The sequence below is a fragment of the Triturus cristatus genome, chromosome 3_1 (assembly GCF_964204655.1).
Source record: "Triturus cristatus chromosome 3_1, aTriCri1.1, whole genome shotgun sequence".
In the NCBI taxonomy this organism is placed as follows: domain Eukaryota; kingdom Metazoa; phylum Chordata; class Amphibia; order Caudata; family Salamandridae; genus Triturus; species Triturus cristatus.
The window spans coordinates 603035953-603056901 of NC_140583.1; the positions used below are offsets into that span (position 1 = coordinate 603035953).

General features: G+C 43.0%; 1 protein-coding gene across 3 annotated transcripts in view; it reads right to left on the reverse strand.

Annotated features, from left to right (window-relative positions):
- Positions 1-20949, reverse strand: part of IGF1R (insulin like growth factor 1 receptor) — a 900683-nt gene that overhangs the window by 694050 nt on the left and 185684 nt on the right. For all 3 annotated transcript variants that reach the window (XM_085644514.1, XM_085644512.1, XM_085644513.1), the window contains exon 3: positions 3454-4005. In XM_085644514.1, the coding sequence (XP_085500640.1) occupies positions 3454-4005 (552 nt within the window). The remainder of the gene's footprint in view (positions 1-3453; positions 4006-20949) is intronic.

Sequence of the window (20949 nt, forward strand, 5' to 3'; positions counted from 1 at the left end):
ATTATCCATCGCTGCAGACCTGCTGTGGGCTGTTAACTCGCAGATTCACCTCTGTGTTGTTTCATTCAATGACATACTTTGGATTTATGTTCAAATGGCAGCTTGCTTACTGAGTTTGTAAGGTCAAATGACTGGATTGATATAAATGTCTGGCATGAGTCCAGAGAGCTTTTTCTTACCTGTACAAATTTGGTTTGTGAATGGCTGAAGTCAATGATGACCAAAAGTTTCTCTCTTTTGAAAGCTCTTGGGTCATTCACAGCGTTTGACCACCCTTAGCACAAAGTCAACCACTGCATTTCAATGTTCACTGGTGCTTAATCTACAATCTTAATTGGGAGGCTAAGGGCAGCATGCATCTAAAGATCTGAATTGTCCTATTTCTTCCAAGAGGGGCCTGCTGAATATGGACTTGGGTACAGTTCAGAGCAGTGGGAGGCATGCACCCTGTATTTTCCCTACTGTCCTTTGACTGAGTTTACACATTAAATGCATACGCTCGTCGTATACATGCAAATAATGAAACTGGAAACCTTGCACTTTCAATACTCGTACCTAGCACTAAGTACTCCAGGGAGGAGCAGACATTGCATCAGCAAAAAGTATAGTCCAATCTTGAAACAATGTTTACAGTACTGCCAAGCTAGGACTATGCCATTCAGACATTATACAAAGCAGACCTCTTCTTAGACCAAAGCTCATAGGTAGCAAGTCAGTAGTGACCTTCATTTAGGAATATTGTGTTAATTTTTGGCCCCCGATCGGTCTCTAATCTCCAGTCTCCCACCTTCTGTGCCCACCCTGCCTGTGTCTCTGGTGATTATGTAAGGTTCCCATTAACTGCCAGATTCGAAAAAAAGAGACTCATCCATGCTAGGAGTACTCCCAAAGAAAGACTTCAGTCTATCTGCCAACGCAGTGATCTTGTATCGTCTAGGCTAAAGGAATAGTCTCTACCTCAGGCCGCCATCCTCTTTGAAACACAAGCAGCATTTCTAAATGCAGCTTCTTTGACATGATAGATAGAGCCCATGTATGTCCTAGGCCAAAGACTCAACAGTAGACGGAGTCTCACTGATGACATCACTGCACGGCCCAGCAAGTCTTGGGAGATCGACCATAAGACTTGATAAATACATTTTAGTGTTATATTCCAAGCTGTGCACTACAATCTGTCTAGACTCTGTTTCAGAAGATTACCAATTCTGAGGAAATCTAATTGGCGATTGTTCCTTGTTAAGCCCCATCCTTAACAAAAAACAAGGCCTGCTCCTCACTGCTCAAAAACACCTCAAAACGTATTTCAAACCAGAGTAGACTTTAATTGCCCTCCTCAATAGCGTGGCTGGCTCAAATACCCTTATGCAACCTTTTTGGCAGCTACTATGATGCTGAAAGCACATTCAGTGTCAATTAGAAGATCTCAATACAAAGCTTCAGTGACACCAAGCTTCAAAAACCTAAATGAAAACGACACGCTTGAACTACGTTAGTATGATTTGGTGCCGTAAAATAAACAAAATGCTGTTTTTAAGAAATTCAAGACCTTCTTAGCGACCAGAAGTATTTGCCTCCATCGCCCTCTTGTGATGGCGAGGTTGGACTGCGACCATGCAGTTCGCTGTAATGTGGCAGTCTTTCTGATTGATGTGCTAAAAAAAAAAATATCAAAATAGCCTAGCCTCCACCTCCCCATTTGCTTCCTTACAGCAGAAACAAGCTTCTACTTGTGGGGTTTCCCTCTAGGGGTCAGTAAACAACACAGTGTAATAATAATAAAAACAAATGAACTGTCTGACGCAAATGAGACTTCGGGTAGAAATTGACTGAACACTAGCAGATATTTTTTAATGTGTATTTCGTGCCTGGGACACAAGAAATAAAAAAACAGAGAACAACAAAAGGACAATCAATGTTTTTGATTGTTCCATGCGCTAACCTACAGTAGAAAAGCTTCTTGTTCTGCAACAATGCAGCTGTAAACCATGTAGCAGGCACAAAAGTAGGGCTAAACACTTCATTGCAGTGTGAAGGGCCACCACAAGTCTCTTTATTCCATTCGCAAAGTGTGGGATCGACCTTCTGCCGTTCCCTTTCCACGCACAACAACGCGCATTGTTTCCCTTGTTAAATTTACGGCAGCACAGGCTCCTCCTCTGTCCATAATCAAGAAGGGAAAACAAAAATAGACTGGCGCACACTGACAAACACAAGGCCCACACAACACTTTCCCATCAAACTGGATGTCCTTCAGATGAAGGTCTGGACAAGGACAGACCGATCAAGAGGCATTCGCTGAGGAACAAGCACATAAGAAAGAAATGAAGCAAGAAAACTGCCACAGGACTGGGAGTCCCAGAAATCCAGTTTCACAAAGCCTATCATCTATTGTATGCGATATATATTATTATCCATTCTTCATCTAGGACACTGCACTCCTTCCAACAGTATGCACATTTCCATCACCAAAGCAAACCACTATCTACCTGTAAAGTTACCATTAGGCACAGCCAGTTAGGCAAGATGCAGTTGTGCTTGTTGGGGAAACTTGTGGGATGGGGTGTACCAGCTTGGAGAGGAGCATCGAGGCAGTAGAACGTTACTGCATTTACCATAATACTTCTGAAACACTAGCACCGGAGAGACACAAACATTTTGTAATCTTCATTTCCAAACGACCAATTAAAACTCCAACTAACAGTGGATAAGCCCCAACACATGTCACTGAGTTTTATCTGTGTTGGCCTACACAGCACAACGCAGAGCTGTAGACACGACACATAGGAAGGACCAATACACTAGCCTCAAAGATTCGGTTTAGTGTCTGAAACACATGCACTTCCTAGAGCGGAGTAGCATTTATAGTTCACAGGCAGTGTAATAGCAAAAGATGAAAGATGCCGGTTTACAAGCGCAACCAATTAATGCATAATCCACTTCCAAGCATCTCATGTAACATTGGTCAATAATTTCATGAGATCTAGCGGAATACACATTTGCTTATAAGGAAAATCCATATCGACAAACAAAAACATAATTGGTAAGTATCAGCCATCTTCTCTGATGCATTAAAGGCCTAAGCAACCTTTTAAGACGGCTATGAGATTTGAACCTTTGGTTTCCTATGCTACACCAACTCTGAACAGTTTATGAAAAGTCTCACTGTTACCCAGGCTTTCTCAGAAATAAGTATAGATACAAACAGGAGAGACCAATGCATGCACAGCTGTATAGTGTGGCTAGTTAATACTTCAACAATATCACCATGTTCTAACTACAGAATACATGGAATAACACACAGGTTCATATTGATTGGCTTTATGGTACCAAACTAGGACATTGTGCGGGAAAGTCCACAAACAAGGAAGACCAGACAATTCGCAAAAGAATATAGGTGAACGAAAAGTGACAGAGCAGACGCTCGATATTCTGTACATTTTCAATCACACTTACCTTTCTGGCAGTGGTTGGCAGACCAGCAGCGCCTGCTGTACTCATAGTTAATGGAGGTTTTCTCACACAGAGGCTTGTCTTCCATTGCCCCAGGACACAGGTCCCCGCATTCTTTTGGTGGCTTATTCCCAACTATGTAGTTGTTGTAGACAGCATCCAAAATCAAAGTCCAGTCCACTGTGGAAAGGTAACAGAGATCGGAGTTCTTCTCTATCCGGAGACCTCCACGGGGGATGCTCTGAAGACTATGCAGTCCTATCTCCTTGAGATTCGTCATCTCAAAGATCACCAGGGCATAGTTGTAGAAGAGGTTCCGCCCACGAATGACTGTGAGGTTCGGGAAGAGGTCGCTGAGACTCTCCAGGCCGGAGACGCGAAAAAGAAGTAGGTAGTCTGTGATGACGGTGAGTTTGGGGAAGCGGATGTTGCGGAAATCGTCTGGTTTCGCATTGGAGATGAGCAGGATTTGTAGATACCCCTCGATCACAGTGCAGTTCTCCAAACGCTTCAGCTCATCAACACTGTTGCGGATGTCATAGCCTGGCCAACAAACTGCAGAAGGAAGTAAAAAGATGCTAAATATTATACGAGGACAACAAAACGTATTTTAAAAAGACAGTAATATTGCAGCACTGCAAAGAAGAATAAGCATTTCGGTTATTAAAGCCTAAATGTGATACAAAACATTCTATGAACAAAAAAAACAATCCTTTTCAATACCAACTCAAAACAATTAGATGATACAAGAAGCAGCAGAACAGAGCTGAGGACTACGATGGGGAAATCGCTATTCCACTTCATTGTCATTACAGCCAGTACTTAAAGTACAGAATTCTTTCCTTCAGTGGAGCAGAAATGCTACTACACTGAACTGGCTAATTAACAGGGATTACTCGGAATAGGCAACTCGAAGCCGTCACCTCTTTAAATTCGGAATAAGTCTCTTTTCTCAAAACTTACTACCAAGCCTTTAAAATACACGTTATCCACATCTTTCAAAGAATGCTAAAACATAAGTAACTCGCAAATGGAGGTGCGTGGAGTGTTCTAGAGTAGAGTGCCATAGAGTGTGTAGATTTTCAGAGTGGAGCAGAATGTTGTAGAGTGTTATATTGTTGTAGAGTGGCGAGGAGTGGACAAGCGTATCATATTGTGGCATAGAGTGGAGTTGCATAGAGTGGTGTGGTATAGTGTGTTGTGGAATGGTATAGAGTTTTGTGGAATGGTGTAGAGTGTTGTGGAATGGTGTAGAGTGTCAGAGTGGTGTGGTGTGCAGTGGTACGGCGTATATTTGAGTAGTATGTCAGAGTGGAGCAAAGTGGCATGGAGTGTTGCAGAGGGAGTTGCATAGAGTGTTGTAGAGTGGCACAGAGTGGAGAAGAATGTTGTAGAGTGGAGTGGTATGGAGTGGAGGGGTATAGAGTGTCGCAGAGTGGAATAGAGTGGTGCAGAATGGAGTGGCATATCGTACAGTGGAGTGGTGTTGAGTGTCGTGGAGGGAGTATAGTGTAGTAAAATGTCATAATGGAGTGGCGTGGAGTACAGTGGTGGGGCGTAGACTGGAGTAGAGAGTCACAGAGTGGAGTAAAGTGGCATGAAGTTGTGCGGAGTGCTGTAGAGTGGCAGAGCGGAGTAGATTAATGTAAAGTGGAGTGGCATAGAGGGGAGTAGAATGTCGTAGAATGAAGTGTCATGGTGTACAGTAGAATGTCATAGAGTAGAGTGTCCTGGAGTAGAGTAGAGTGTCGTAGAGTGCAGTGTCCTGGAGAAGAGTAGACTGTCGTAGAGTACAGTGTCGTGGAGGGAGCAGAGTGTCATGGAGTGGAGGAGTGTCGATTGTCAGAGTGGATTGGCATAGAGAGAATTGTGTAGAGTGTAAAAAGTAGAGTGGCATAGAGTGGAGTAATGTTGTGGAGTAGCATACAATGGAGTAGAGTGGCATACAGTGGCGTGCCATAGAGTGGAGGAGATTGTCATAGAGTAGAGTGGTATAGAGTGGAGTAGAGTGTCGTGCAGTGGAGTAGATGGTCATAGAGCGGAGTAGATTGCCAAAGAATGGAGCGGCGTGGAGTGGCACAGAGTGGAGTGGATAGTCGTATAGTGGAGTAGCATAGAGTGTAGCAGAGTAGGTTGTCGTAGAGTGGAATGGCACAGGGTGGCGGGCAGATAACAGAGTAGATCATCAGAGTGAAGTGGAATAGAGTGTCAGAATGGAGTGGCACAGAGGGGAGCAGAATGTCGTAGAGTGGAGTGACAGAGTAGACTAGATTGGCATAGAGTGGAGTGGCAGAGTGGAGTAGGTTGTCATAGTGGAGTAGAGTAGTGTGTGGTAGAGTGGAGTGCAGGACAGTGTGGTGGAGTGATGTAGAGGGAGTTTGCTAAAGTGTTGTGATCTAGAGTGTTGTGGGGTGGAGGGGAGTGGCACCAAGTGTAGTGAAGTGTCAGAGTGGAGTGCTGTGTCAGAGAAGATTGCCGTGGTAGAGTAGAATGGAGTAGTGTGGTATAGTGGAGTGGCGTGGTAGAGTGCAGGGGCATGTCAGAGTGGAGCGGCATGTCGTAGAGTGAAGAAGCGTGGAGGGGTGTGTTGTAGAGGGGTGGGTGTGGCCTAGAGGGGTGTGTTGTAGAGGGGTGGGCTGGTCTAAAGGGGTGTTGCATGGCCAAAAGGGCAAGGTGTGGCCTAGAGGGGCATGCTGTAGAGTGGAGGGGTGTGTGGAAGAGAGGAGGGGCGTGTGGTAGAGTGGAGGGATGTGGCCTGGCAGGGCATGGTGTGGCATAGATTAGAGGGGTGCAGAATGGCATAGGGTGGAGTAGAGTGCTGTAAAGTTGAGTGATGTAGAGTGAAGTGGCGTAGTGTGGAATATGCATGGTGTGGTAGTGCACTGACATGACAGACAACACATTTTTAACTGAAATGAATATTAGATTTGTACAGACATACAGTTTTACTGATTAAACCATACAGCGTATAAACGATAACGTGTTGGAAATGGCATCACCTAGTGTACAGATTTGTTATGATCATATTAAAATATTTGTTTCAACATTTCAAAATTATAAAAAAAGGGCTTCTCTTGTGCTTTCCTAATTGATATATTCTCAAATATCAGCACAGTTCATTTACAGACATCTAAATGTTGTTGTGTGCTAGAAAAAAGCCTTTCCTTCCACAACCTCAGCAAGAGTGTCAGAAATCCTCTCACTTTGAAGTCAGAGAAAGAAAAGTAGACACCAAGCTCTCTCAGAAGACAGATCATGACATTTGATCTCTGTCTTTGAATGCACAGCAATGTGGGAAGATAATAACATTTAAAGATGTGTTTACAGAAAGCGAGCACTTGTGAAGAATAAAGTAAACAGGCTATGATCCACAGGAGGGACAAAGGCATACTAGACAGCCTAAAACAAATAAAGCCAGCAAATAGAAAGCAAGCAACTGAGTTTCAAAACACAAAGCCAATGGTAAGCAATGGGCAGAATGCATTCCCAGGGAAGCTTTCAGAATGTCCCCAAGAAATCTTTGCAAACCAGACAGCATAGGCTTCAACCGAAAGAGAATTGCTTAGCTACTAGGAACCTTCTGTCGGCTATACCCAAACCTATCAGCCTTATTGCGTAGGAGGAAATGATACACCTAAAACAATAGTGCCTAATGAATCCACAGCCTAATCAGCTCACCATGAAGATCGTAAGGCACTCCTTTCGAAGACTCACCAGATGAAACCACAACTTCTGAAACCGTAAGCGTAAGGAAGAACGTCAGGTAAGAAGACGAATCTTCGGCACTAATTTCACTTAAACTACAAGAATGTGGACTGTTCATTACTTAAGTGAAACTATGCCAGCTTTGTGAGCAATAGTGGGATGAAAATGGGAGAACGTTTTTAGGTGTATGTCTTTTTATGTGTATATAGTACGCCTGCCATATTATCTGATGCTTCCGAAAATAAAAGTGCAGTTTAGAACAAGCAAAACTCGTCATGGATCAGGTGTAAGAAACGTGTACAGCCCATCCCGAACTATAACGCTGAGCTACCCCGTGTTCTTCTATAATTAAAGCATATTCCTTAGGAAAATGAGGTAGTCTGGAAATGCCAGTTACTTTTGGCAAAATAAGTTGCTAGTTGTGAATCAGAAGAGTTGTTAGATCAAGCTTTCACACTTGACCAAACTGTTGTCCTGTGCACTTCATCTCATGCCATAATTCCCATAAAAACCAAAACAGAAGCGGTCTATTAAGTGCTACATTACAACGTACTTTCACAGTAAGACAGACTGATGAAAATCTACCCGCCTTGTAAAGTACCAACCACGGTGAACGAACGGCCACTGAGAGAAGGCTTCAGTGATGAAACTTGGAAAGACTAAAATATTGACATATTCATTCTCTTTCTCAAAGCAACACTGTTTAAAGAGCAGAACTGACATGCATCACTTCCTCATAGAGCAATGGCAAAATGGCGCAGAAGTATACAAAACAATTAGTAAAATCATTCATACACCATTAAAATGGCTAAATCAATTACATTGAGAAAGCCCGTTTAGATCCTTGGCACCAGAAAATGAAACCTTGTGTTTAACTACTGTATAAAGGATTACTCAAATCTAACTGTTCCAAAACCAACACACATGCGATGGGGCAGTAACATATGTAGATACTTGGCCAGCTCTGTCTAATGGATAACAGCATGGGCATATGTACCACAGAAGAATACAATATGGTCACATACCGCAAAGATATTTCGGACAAATGGTGTATGTTACAGCCACATAGTATCCAAAAGTGGGCCACATAAGCATTTCACCCCAACACATTCCTCCTGAAAACTGTACACAGTGCTCATATTAAACGTAAAAAGACTGATAGGAAATGTGCATATGGGGGATGCATGCATAACATTAACACTACTTTTAATTTTAAAGCAAACTTTTTGGAAATGTACTCAAGTAAATTGAATTTAAAAAAATGAAGAAGACAGATATAGGTCCAAGATTGGAAGAAAGTTGCAGAAACTGGCATTCATAGGAAACTGGCTAGTGAGTTTGCTTTGCCCTCCTTTCATACACACTCAACTCACAGTCACACATTCATTTCCCCCAAATTAAATCCGCTACACTTTTTAATCTATCAAATGGCATTTCCAGTAGTAGTGAGTGATACGTAAAATGACTTTCCTCGGTGAAATGTTTATGCAAATCTGCATGCGAGGAGAACTTTCTTGAAGAGGCTGCTTCTACTCTAGTAAGTATTCACCTGTACCAGGTGAGGCGTAAGTCATCCTATAAATATCGAAAAAATAGATCTGGATTATTTCGTCTTTTATTACAGTGAGGGTAAAAAATAAGCATTTACAATGGAATAGGTCTCGCAATGACATTGTTTCGAGCTATTGGCATTGTAAATGTTATTGGGTTTTTTTCCCCTTCGTGAAGCATTCATCAAATGGTGCAATGCAAAATGGCTATAGCTCACTTTGTTGTAATTGTGAAATCTATTGCATTTCATTTGTACTATAGTACATTCTCTCTCGAGCACAAATGGTCATGCCCCGAGGCTCCATCTTTGTTAAAGACTTGCCCCTACAGAACTGGTACTGTGCAGCAGTGAAAGCTTGGGGGAATAAAAAACGGGCACAGACATAGCAGTCAGCAAAACAGGGAGACTGCACAGACACAAGACATAAGCAGTCCAGATTGAACATCACCGTGATTACATGCACCGTGTTCACCACAGTAAAGCCAGATCAAGTGGTTATGCCAAGGCTTGTTTTTACTAATAGAAGGCAGTTAATCTCATAGTTGAAGCAGACTATTTTCTTAACATATGGCTAGAACCTCCGGCCGTGCAAGCCAGCACTTTGAAAGTGGTCCACGAGGGGGCGCAACCGCAAGGCTATCTATGTCCCCGCCACTAGAATGATCGGGCCAGACTGCACGATCCAGAAATTCTTACATGAATTTCCATCTCTGCTCAAGTTCCACCGGTTCTTCAAAGGAAGCTTCGAGATTCACACCCCTTTGATTCTCACCAATTAAGTAATGCCCCTGTGTATTAGACTGCGAAACATGGTAAATTCTAATTTTAAAAAAAAGGTCTTTTGAATTTAAAAAACACAAAGATCTGCAACTTAGGGCGTGTAGCCTCAGCAAGTGAGAGAAAAATCAGGCAGTTGTTTACAGTCAAGTCAAGTGGAAGTGGCATCATCAGGTTGACCACAGAAAGAGAACATGTCTACAGCGAAGGCCACTGAAAATATAGAAAGGGGAGAATCTAAAGTCGAAACTAAAGTAAAGTCCACTACAAACTGCAGTATAAGCAACCTAGTTTCAAATTAACATTTTTTTATGCGTCTTGGTAGCCAACTAGTGCATTACGCCACTGAATCTTGTAGCCCTGCAGATTACGACCCTAGGGCCCTCTTTGGTGTGAAATGCTGCCAGTAGTGTCCCTCCCACAGATTTACTATTTCTGAGTGTGCCGCTAACTCAACAAATGAAGAATTATTAGGTATTAGAAGGTTTTGCGGAAAATACGTGGAATCCTGGTTTACTGTGCCGATTCCCACGAGTTGAAGGGCTCCTGGGCTGAAGTCTATTAAGAGCCCATCTCCGAACATGCCACGAGAAAATATGCGGAGAAACAAAGTTAACAGTCCTATTTCAAAGCTTTTTTTGATAACGCGTAAGCTAATTTAAGTATTTCCGATCTCGTAACCAGTTGCAGACAGTACTGGCGTTTTATGTGAATCCGTTGTGTTGTGAAAATATTCTTGAATCCTTTTAGAAGTTTTGACGTCTATGCAAAATTGTCTTTAGGTAGGGTCGTAATACTGCGTTGGGCCTTCCTTACTAAGATCGTAGCCAAATTATTAAGACAGGAAGCTGTAGAAACAAAGATATGTATTTCAAGTAATAAATACCAGAAGGCCCACCGGCGGGTGAAAGCCAGTCGTGCTGGTCCTGACAGAAGTGCATATGAATAATAAATCTACATTCCATTACATCATGTAAATACAAACACAGATTCCATGATGTTAATTCATCATAATGTGGACTTAACTAATTGGACACTGGAGTCAAACTAATGAACAAACTTTGGCAATGCAAAAGATTGCATATGTACAACAGTCGGTCCCCCAAAATGTATTCTGCATTGCGGAAAGAGGCCAGTGGGAGGTTATTCAGAAGCATCATTTCACAGGACGAACTAAAGGTACCTCCGCTGTCGGGGCTGGGGCGCGGCAGCACAATATCAATCAGTCGCATTCCAAAACTTGGAGGCCCACCCTGCAAAGGCCATGGAGGGGGCCCGCACCCTCCAGACCCAGATACGAATTCTCGGCGTGCCACCTGTGCACAGTGCCAGTGGGGACCCCCGGAGCTCGTTATGCCACTGATTCCCAGATATTTATAAAGCCGCCTCAACAGCACCTGTCCTTCAGTGTCCCTCGGCAGCAAGCGGTGCGGCGCTTAGATTAAAGTTATAAAGCAAAAAAAAAAAAAAACCCAGAAGGATCAAACCCTAATACTGCTTGCGCTCAATAGAAAAGAAACGCGGACATGGGAGGGGGGCGAGAACAGGACAGCAACAGAAAGGGCGCTTAGAGTAAAGTTAACAAAAGGAAACCCAGGGATCAAACCTTAACACTGCTTGGCTAATGTACATCTACGTATGGATCCGCTGGTGCCTACTTTCGCAGCCCTTCCCTCCTGGGACTGTAAAATATTCAGCCCACGGAGCTGTCAGGAGCGCACGAGACGCCGTGAGCGTGCACATCGGCTGTCTCGGCGTAAGCTGAGGATCGCCGGAGAAGACATGCTGTTTATCTGCGCTGAGGCTCCGAGTCTGAATCGGAAGCTGAACGGTCCTTGAGCCTGGCACGCTCGCAGCAGGGCCAGCATGACGGCGGCCGCATGGGCTGAGAGGTACACCGAGCACCCTGTGAGCTCTGAGGGCACACTGCAGGGCATCGTGCTGAAGCATGGCGGAACGATGGTAAGGAATGCGGGGAGAGAGTAGCTGTATGGAGAGGGCGTCAGTGTGTAGTCGTGGAGGAATATGGTGGGGGTTGGCAGATGGCGCATGGCTGGCTGACACTGGAGGGGGTGCAAGGACAGCTGGGGATTGTAGATTTAATTACACGCTGGCCACACATGTTCACGTAAGTGCGGCGCGCACAGACAGGAGATGTGCATGCGTATGGTGCCAGCAGGAGTTGTAATAACGCCGCGAGCCGTACGCGTGCACAGCTCATGTCTTGCAATACGCGCGTTCACAGGTCCTGTCCCACTTCTGACTTCAAGTCGGCAATAACAGATCTCGCAGATAGCAAGCAGCACTTTGCGCTGCGTCGCTAGGCGAGACCTAAAAACATCTCTGTGGAAGTCTAATTCCCCCCAAAAAATAAAATTAAAGGTAGTGGAAAAACTTGCAATGAGTCATGCACTCTCCGTGTAAAGAAATCTCAAAGTTTCAAGTACTGAAATTCAATTTCCTGTACTCAATCAAGGAGGTGCAGATGGTAATAAATAAAAGGATATTGTAAACATACTCAACTGGTATGTCTCCATGTGCTCATCTTAGAACAATATCAGTACGTGATGACTGATAATGCCATGTGGGATCTCCAAATTACAGACTGAAGAAAATTCCTAAACCTATACCTCTGTCTTTCTGAGCCCACAGAAACAAGGGAAGACAATTTTGGAGATTGTGCCTTTAAAAAAAACACACCCCTCCAAATCAAAGACATTTTTGACCACAACTAAAAAACACACAACCAACACGCATCAACTCTAAGCAAAGTGTAAGTTGCAGGCTATAGCATGTACAGGCTTACGCCTTCATTCAGGCCTGCAACCGTGTTCTTAGTATCCAGTACCCTCAGCATGGCTCGAATAATCCTGTCAAGGACAAAGACACTGAGTGAAACTGTGGGCCTGCAAGAGTTAAATCACAATGGCATGTCTTACACCTGCCAGCAGCAGGCCCAGACATGACATTTCACTGAATATCCACTGAAGAACTTTGTAGGTAGCCATTAGTACAGCTTGAAACCTTTTAGGTCTCACCTATATAGCACATGCCCTGTGCTACGAGACGTATTGCTTACTATATTCAGTAGGTTTACAACCCGCCATAGCATACCATTAGTTGATTACATTGTCACTCTTTTTTGCAATGTTTTGATTGCTTAGCTCTCGTATGCTTTCTTTTCTTTCTTGTGCTAGCTCCTCCCTGGAGCACAGCCCGAGTACATGTTTTTCATCATCTTTTTGCAACATACTATTTTTTTTATTTTATAAGCGTGTCATTATTAATATTGGACATGATATGGAATGTGCTTTTCTACTTTTATCACAGGAATACAACCTCTTAATTATGTTCCAATCACCCTATCTGCCATCTCTATTGAGCCTTTAGTTACGTACACCCATAACTGTACTACTCTACGTCACTGCACTCTACCCCGCTCCACTTTGACACTCTACTGTACACCACAACCACATACCACTAACCTTTAGCCATGCTGAACATCAGCCACTAGGGTCACATAGCAAGAACTATTAGCTTTGCAAATGCTTGTTTTAAGCACACACATTCGAGTTACATATGCATAGACATCTCAAACCTCACAGCCAATAGAAATGCTCACAGTATTTTTGGAGCTGAAAGACTCACTGAAACACAAGCTTCAGTGAAACAGCAACCGACCTTTGTGGTCGTTCCCAAGTTAGTATTTCAACAACAGTCCCTGAAAAGCACTTAAACCTCTCCAAAGTGTATTAAAGTTAAAATGCAATTGAAATATCAGGGTTGATAAAGTGTGAAGGTGTTTCAGAATCACAAGTTACATTTCCACAGTCTGTCTGTAGTTGCTGTGGCAATATAAAATAAATAGGAACTGTGAAACAGCTTTTTGGACTCAATGAATCATGTAGTACTCTAGGGCACCATCTCAACTAAACATCTTAAAATGTGAAAAGGAAGGAAGGAAAACAAGACTACTGGGAAAAAAGTCACTAAAACCTAGGAACTCAACAACTCTAACAGATATCTGCGACAACCGTCCCCCCCCACCCAAGAGGCATGACTCGAATACAAAGGCAAAAGAAAGAAGATCTATCCTGAGCATATTCCACATTAATCATTTAGAGTCCTTAATGAATCAACAACAAAGGTTCTTCTCAGTCTTCTTTTATTTCTTTATTCTCCAAGAGCAGTCCTAGCCGCCAACACATGTTTCATCTCTTTGTGGTGTATACCACAGACTTCCTCAGGGCTAGAATTTATAACACACAAGAAACCTGTATTACTGTGTTCTTTCAATTTTCGTATTTACAACAAGCACAACACACAATTATAAAGCCCTTAACAAGAAAGTGAAGAAGAGGCAAAAGCTTTAGTCACCGAAAAGTGAGTAATACAAGCAATCAATTGATAATATATATCATATATCAACCACGAATTCGTACTGTGAAACACCAAGATGGCCATAGATCAAAGTTCCAGAGTGTAGACCTAACAGACCATTCAGGCCATACAGTCTGATTGGTAATAGAAAAAGCGTGAAGCCAAAAAACACAACACCAAGGGAAAACAAGCATTTACAATGCAATGGTCTCGGCAATATTATAGGTAGAGCTATTGGTATTGCTCATAATTTTTTTTATCATTATTGTATCCCTAAATAAATGGCATTGTCATTTCTATTGGCATTAGCTTTTTTTTTTGCATATGTGATACCTATTGCATTAGCAGAGAGAGAGTGAGGTAGTGAGAGAGTGGTGGTGCCCTGTGCGACAATGTTTGTTGACGCCCCCCAATGACCACCTCTGCCACGGATTCCCTCACTAGCACCCTTTAACAGTCACCGAGTCACCATAACCACACTCTCAGATGCATTGAATTAGTTATATAGCGCCACTCATACCAGTGTAGGGTGTCCGAGCACTTTGCATCACACACACATTATACAGAGACAATCAATCATACGTGTGTAAATCAGTGTATAGGAAATGTTACTTAAGCCAAAGGACTGAAAGTGTAGGAGTCACATGTCATCCATACTGGTAGGCAGTATAGTTTAGGAGTGCTTGGTGTGGAGAAGCACAAACTCAGAGTCGAAAAAGAAACAGCATAGTTGGGAGTTCTCTTTAATAATACGAATTGATTTCTAGCCAAATTAACCCTTTTTGCAACATTAATCAATGTTCTAATAATGTATACTTTGCAGTGTATATGCAGTTCTGGGATGAAAGTTAATAGCTCACCATTCTATATTAGGACTTTAAGTTATAAATGGTAAGTAACAGAAGGATGTCTCTTTTGAAAGCAGTAATCTGTTTACATCATATGCACCCTGTAATCTACTTAGTACACGTTCTATTAACCCTCTGCACTAACTTCATATGAGTCAAAACCTCAACTATACAAAATGCTGCTCACTCTCCCAGAAGATAATTAATCACACGAGTTTTTTCGACATTTATGTGAGGCCTGGTAAATGCCGGCGGAAAGAAACGCTGCAGCAGGTGCTTCAAAAGTTTAATAAACTTGCAAACACGGCGCCGCCATGAAGCCAGCACCCGGTGTGGTGGCACCGGTCGCACCGCCCTAAAGCCGGCCCTGATCCCGCCCACTTCGACCACTGGCACGCATGCATTTCAAATTACACACCTGCCTCACCTTTAAACTTGCTGGGGACGGCCGCCGGTGCAATCTGCAGAGTTCACAGGAGAGGAGGGGCTGGAGCCGGGAGGAACAGCTGACTGCAGGGCAGGCTGAGGCTGCTTCAAATCGAAGGCCGAAGACGAGGAGCCACGCAGAGGCCTCGCCGTCGTAATCAAGATGGTCGGTCAGTGGTACTGGTCACTCTCCCTCGTAGTCGCAGGCTCAGCTCGGAAGTGGAAAAGGAGGGGGTGGGGGATCCCAACGATAAAGGGCAAAGGTATGGGGCGGGGCAGTACTGTACCTGACGCGTCACGCGCCCACCACAGAACCTAATAAATAATCTGACCCACGATTGGGTCACAGAAACCCCAGGGCAGGTCAGCACACTCTTGGGGGCAGGTCGGGAAGTCGCTGCTGGTTTTGCAGGATCCTAATTGGTAGCAGCTTCCCGCCTGCAAAGATATATGGCCCTGCAGGTGTTACTTGTGGGCAGGGGCCGCAGCCCGCAGAGCACAAACACCTAAAGGACAGAAAGGGGTGTGGTGACTGAGGAAGGCTACCATCGGCTGCAACATGGGCGGACTAGACAATGCCGAGGGCCCGGGCGCCTCGGGTCATTTGCAAAATCAGCAGCTTCCTCCATGCAAAACAAAGGACACCGAGCCACCGCGTGCAAAAACTCACGTTTCTTTCTCGTTTTAGCCAGGTTTTCTACCGTAAAACTGGACATTTTCTACCCATGTCAAAACAAACATATAACTGGCCCAGGCCGTTTCAAAGTATAAACCGGAGCACAACCATGACCAGCATGTTTATATGACACCATCGGTGCAGTTTTGATAGAGTTGAAAAATTAGGTTTTGCTAAGGAAAGTCTGCTCTCAGATACAACAACTTCAGGGGACTGGAGGCTCCCGGCCCAGCAATGTATCCCCGCATTTAATATAGAAGCGCATTTCGCATGTTTATCTTGCCTCCAGTGCCCGGGGAAAACAAAAACAGGTGACGAACGTGACCCTACCTCATCCGAACCCCGAGCAGACATCTCCCGCCGGCGCCTCCGATCTGCTGAGGGGAGAGGAGTCGAGATCCGGCGGGGGTCGGGCCAGTAAGCACCACACACCGCTTCTTCCGCTCTGGGCAAACAAGAGAGTGGATGGGGGCTGGGCTGGGCAGAAGGAGGAGACCTCCACCCTCGTGAAAGAGGCCGGGGGCTCTTAAGAGCAAACCTAAGAGCAAACCTTCACAGCTGGATAAGAAATTGAATACGAGGTGTAAATTTTTTTCTGTTTCAGTAGGAAATTGCTGACGCGTGCTATTAGCAAAACCCTCCGGCAGTGCGGAATCAAAGCTTTTCCTATATGCTATATTTCAGCAGCAATCGAGCAGCCGGGTTTACGACCAAGAGAAGTTACAGTGCCTAGTAAAAGTCAACTCTTCGCGTCTGCATTTTACCCTGAGATTGAATCATTAAACAAGCACACCACTGCCTAGCACACCACTGCCTTTCTCCCAGGCGAAGCAGAAATGCCTCGGAGAAACGCAGCAGCGGTTTCAGATTCGGGGGCGTGGCTAAAAAGTGGAAAGAACAGCAAGGAACACGCCCCCGAATCTGAAAAAGACGGAGCCTATTTGGAGGGACGGCTCTCTCCTCCAACGGCTGGCCTCCGTTTAGGAAGCCAGCCAATGGAGGAGAAGCTAAAAGAGAGGCGGGCTAAATAGCCACTCTAGAACATTAAACATTAAATCTCCGACTTCCGGTTCTGCCTTCGGCAGACCGGTACGCCTCGACCTAAAAAGGGGGAAAAAAAAAGGGGAGAAAAAAAAAGGAGAATACAACCGAAGAATGAACACGCCCGGACACAAGAAGTCAGTAACACCAGCATGCACCAAAATGAATTGAAAAAAGTTAAGTGTATATCAGAAATTATATTCATTCTAGCAACTCACCTAATATTTCACAATGTTCCAAAGTAAACAGCAAATTCCAAATTATCAACAAATATATATATCATATTTCCAAGGTTCTGAAAATGAACAGGAAAACCCGAGGCCAATTATATATCTATATGGAGGTATCCGAATGATACAACACACGTTAATCAATGGTACTCACTTATCAGAGTCCCGATCCATGAGACAAAAAATTTAGTCTCTCCAGTTTCCCTTGTGTATCAAGAAACCATCAGGTACCCTAATATAAAATAAGTGATACAGCGTGTAACCACAACTGTTTTTGGTCTACTTATACTTAATTACTCCTATCTCAAATGATTCTAAAAGTTCGTTTAAAATGCACTCTTGATAAAAACAAATAGCAACATTAGATATTCGGTAATCATAATGTGTGCACTCAACCAATATCGGTTGTTAAGCAGCATGGATAATATGTGCTAAGATTACAATATATATGTTATTAAGATTAGCTCAACAAAAACATAATTGCGAACCGAGGATAGCAAAAATAAGCAAGCGTTCTAAACAGAGGAACATGAAAAAACTGGGGCTAAGAAAAGGGAAAACTTGCTAATGGTAGCATTGAATATTTATATAGAGCGACATGACTACAGTCTTGCAGAAAACGAATTACAAAGGTCATAAAACCACTAAAAATCAGCACACCTCACCGTAAAGTTCTGGAGCACGGCGTCTAGCATCGGCGCCATTTTGACTTCAACTATAAATAGTCCGAGAGTCCTGCATAAGTGAAAACGGACTCCGCTATTAGTGCTGTAGACGTAACGAGATCGGCCGCCATCTTAAAGCGTTAAACTACGCCGATCTGAAAACGACAAGCCGACGGGCAACGTACATAAATAAAACAAAACAAGCTAAAAAATACAGTAAACCGAATAAAAGCTGACATGTCTCCAGACTCTTTAAACATATTAGTGTCCATAGGCTAACGATCAATCATAAACAAGCATTGGCATAGCCAATAGGTCTCACCTTTGGGACCTTATAAGTGTTTAGCTATGCAACAGTTGCATAACTAAATACTTATAAGTTCCCAAAAGCGAGACCTATTGGCTATGCTAAGCGGGCCGTGAAAGTGATCGCGATCAAACATCAAAGTGAAAGTAATCGCGGCAACGCGGCGCGCGCCCGCGCACATGCACTGTAGCTCTAGGCTGGCCTGGTAGCACTTTTTGGAGCCCTCTCAATAAGTCTCGCCAGCCCAGCGCATGCGCTGGGTCAGGCGAGACCTAAAAAGGAGTGCCTCTACAGTAAATAGCAACCAGTGCAGAAAAAAAATACAAGAAAAATTGAGTTTAAAATAGAGACAGATTAGTACAGAGTTAGTTATTCACAACCATCTTGAATAAGCTTGCTCTAGGGCATATCTGCTGGTACTGCAACCTAACTCGTACAATTCCAACATCTATCAACATTATTCAGAGTAACAAAATATTAGCAACTTAACTATACTAAGTCTCATATCAGCCTGACACATAAACATTGTTTATATCTTTCCACCCTAATTCTAAAACATCCAAGCTTTGAGAGATATAGGTAACTTGACATTATCTCAATTAGAACTGCAAGACAATCATGTCTATTAACCATGAGACATAATTGGCTATTGAGCAAGGAAGGGTTTAAACAGAACGTATACCATCTAAACCACTCGAGCAGATTACAGCAGTACTAATTATTCACTACATAATTCAACAATATCAGGTCAAATGTGGGCATAATAAATAAGCAACATTGGTACAATATCAGCAAGCCTCTATATCTGTATCTCTATATCTTTTTGGCTTTTTTTAGCTTAGTAAATAGTTCAACATTTTTGCTATATACAATAACACATCCATCATGTTGAGTGAACATAGAAAATAATTGATTGTTGAGCAGTAAGAGCATTGACATTGTAAAATCAAAAGGACAAAAATAGTTGTTAACATGTCTTCATCTATAGCCCACATATCAAGAAATTACAAGATAAGTGTTTTCCAGCACCTAGTGCTATTCAAGACTTTGTCCTTGCAACATTGAACGAATATAATACCTAGTTCATAATATCTCTCTAAATAAATGTATTTAGTAAGCAAATACAGCATCACAACTCGTACACAGTGAGGATCACCAGTATATAAGTTATGAAAACACAATAACTGAGACAAAATTACTGATTAACTAGCTCCCTAGGAAGTACTGAAGCCCGTTATCGATATTCAAACCTTTATCAACTGCACGTAATTGCATGATCCAACGTGCTTCCTTCTGCCTCAGTTTCAATTCATGGTTGCCACCTCTTGTTTCCAGCAAAATAGCTTTAATACCATGGAAAGTAAAGGACAGACGTTCCCCTTGTGCAGTGCATTCTATTGCATGTGTCGCAATGGGATATCTAGTATTTCTATTCTTCAGAGCCCTGAAGTGTTCAGAGATACGTTCCTTGAGTTTCCTGATCGTACTCCCAATGTATATTTTATTGCATTTACAGATAACAGCATAAATTACATAAGTTGTATTACAATCTATATGAGTAGTTATCTGAAATGTCTTGCAGCCATTATAACTGAAATTCTGTATCCCATGTTTTGTCAACCTACACAGGCCACAAATACCACATCTGAAAAATCCAGTGTTGAGCCTGTGTAGCCACGTAAGATTTTGTGTCTGCGACCTAGGGTAACTAGGGCTAACCATGTTTCTTATTGTTTTACCCTACGATATGTAATCGAAGGATGTTTTTCTACATATGGTTGTAACGTAGAATCAGCAGTAAGCATAAACCAATATTTTTTCAAAATTTGGTATATCTTTGAGGACCAAGGGTGATCAGCAGTAATCATTCTTACAGGGTTTTTTGGTTCCTGAAAAGTCCTATTCCTCGATTGTAGAGTATCCTTCCTCGCCAGTTTAAACACTCTCTCCCTAGCTCTAGTAACAACTTCTCTTGCATAACCTCTTGTTAAGAATCTGTTCTCAAGGTCTTTCACACATGGAACAAAATCATACTCCTCACTGCAGTTACGGTGTGCCCTATAAAGCTCTCCAAACGGAACTGCATTTACTTGTGGTCTTGGATGGGCACTATTTGAGTGTAAAACGGAATTACAAGATGTCCCTTTCCTGTATAATTTGCAACAGTCTCCCTTGACAATACCAAGTCCAGGAATACAATGCTTTCTTGACTGTAGGTGATCGTAAAGGACATATTAAAGGCCTTATTGTTCAGATGAGCAAATTACTTTAACAATTCAGCCTCCCCACCTGTTCAACTGAACAAGAGATCATCAATGTATCTTCCATAATAGCAAATATATTCATGCCATTGTGCCCCGCCAGGGCCCCAGATCTGCACTGCTTCAAACCGCCCCATAAAGAGGCAGGCAAAAGACGGCGCAAATCTGGAACCCATGGCAGTCCCGCATGTCTGTCTGTACCAGTGACCGTTGAATGAAAAAACATTATGCTCTAGAATCAGCTTAGACATAGTGAGCAACATCTCCGTGTGCCCCAGGAGTTCAACTGGTCTTTTGTAAAGGAAGTGTCGTAAGGCATTCAACCCATGCTCATGGCTAATGTTTGTATACAATGACACAACGTCCATTGTTACTAACATCATTTCAGGTTCCCAGATTAAATCATTTAGAATATTAAGAACATGTTTAGTGTCCTTTATACTTGAAGGTAGATTCATGACATATGGCTGTAGAAATACATCTACAAATTCTGCCAGTTTCTCTGTGAGACCCCCTATCCCCGATACAATAGGTCTACCAGGGGGTGATGTGGCATCCTTATCAACCTTTGGTAAGGTATAAAGGCAAGGAAAACGAGGCCTGTCCACTGTCAAATTTTGTATTCATCATC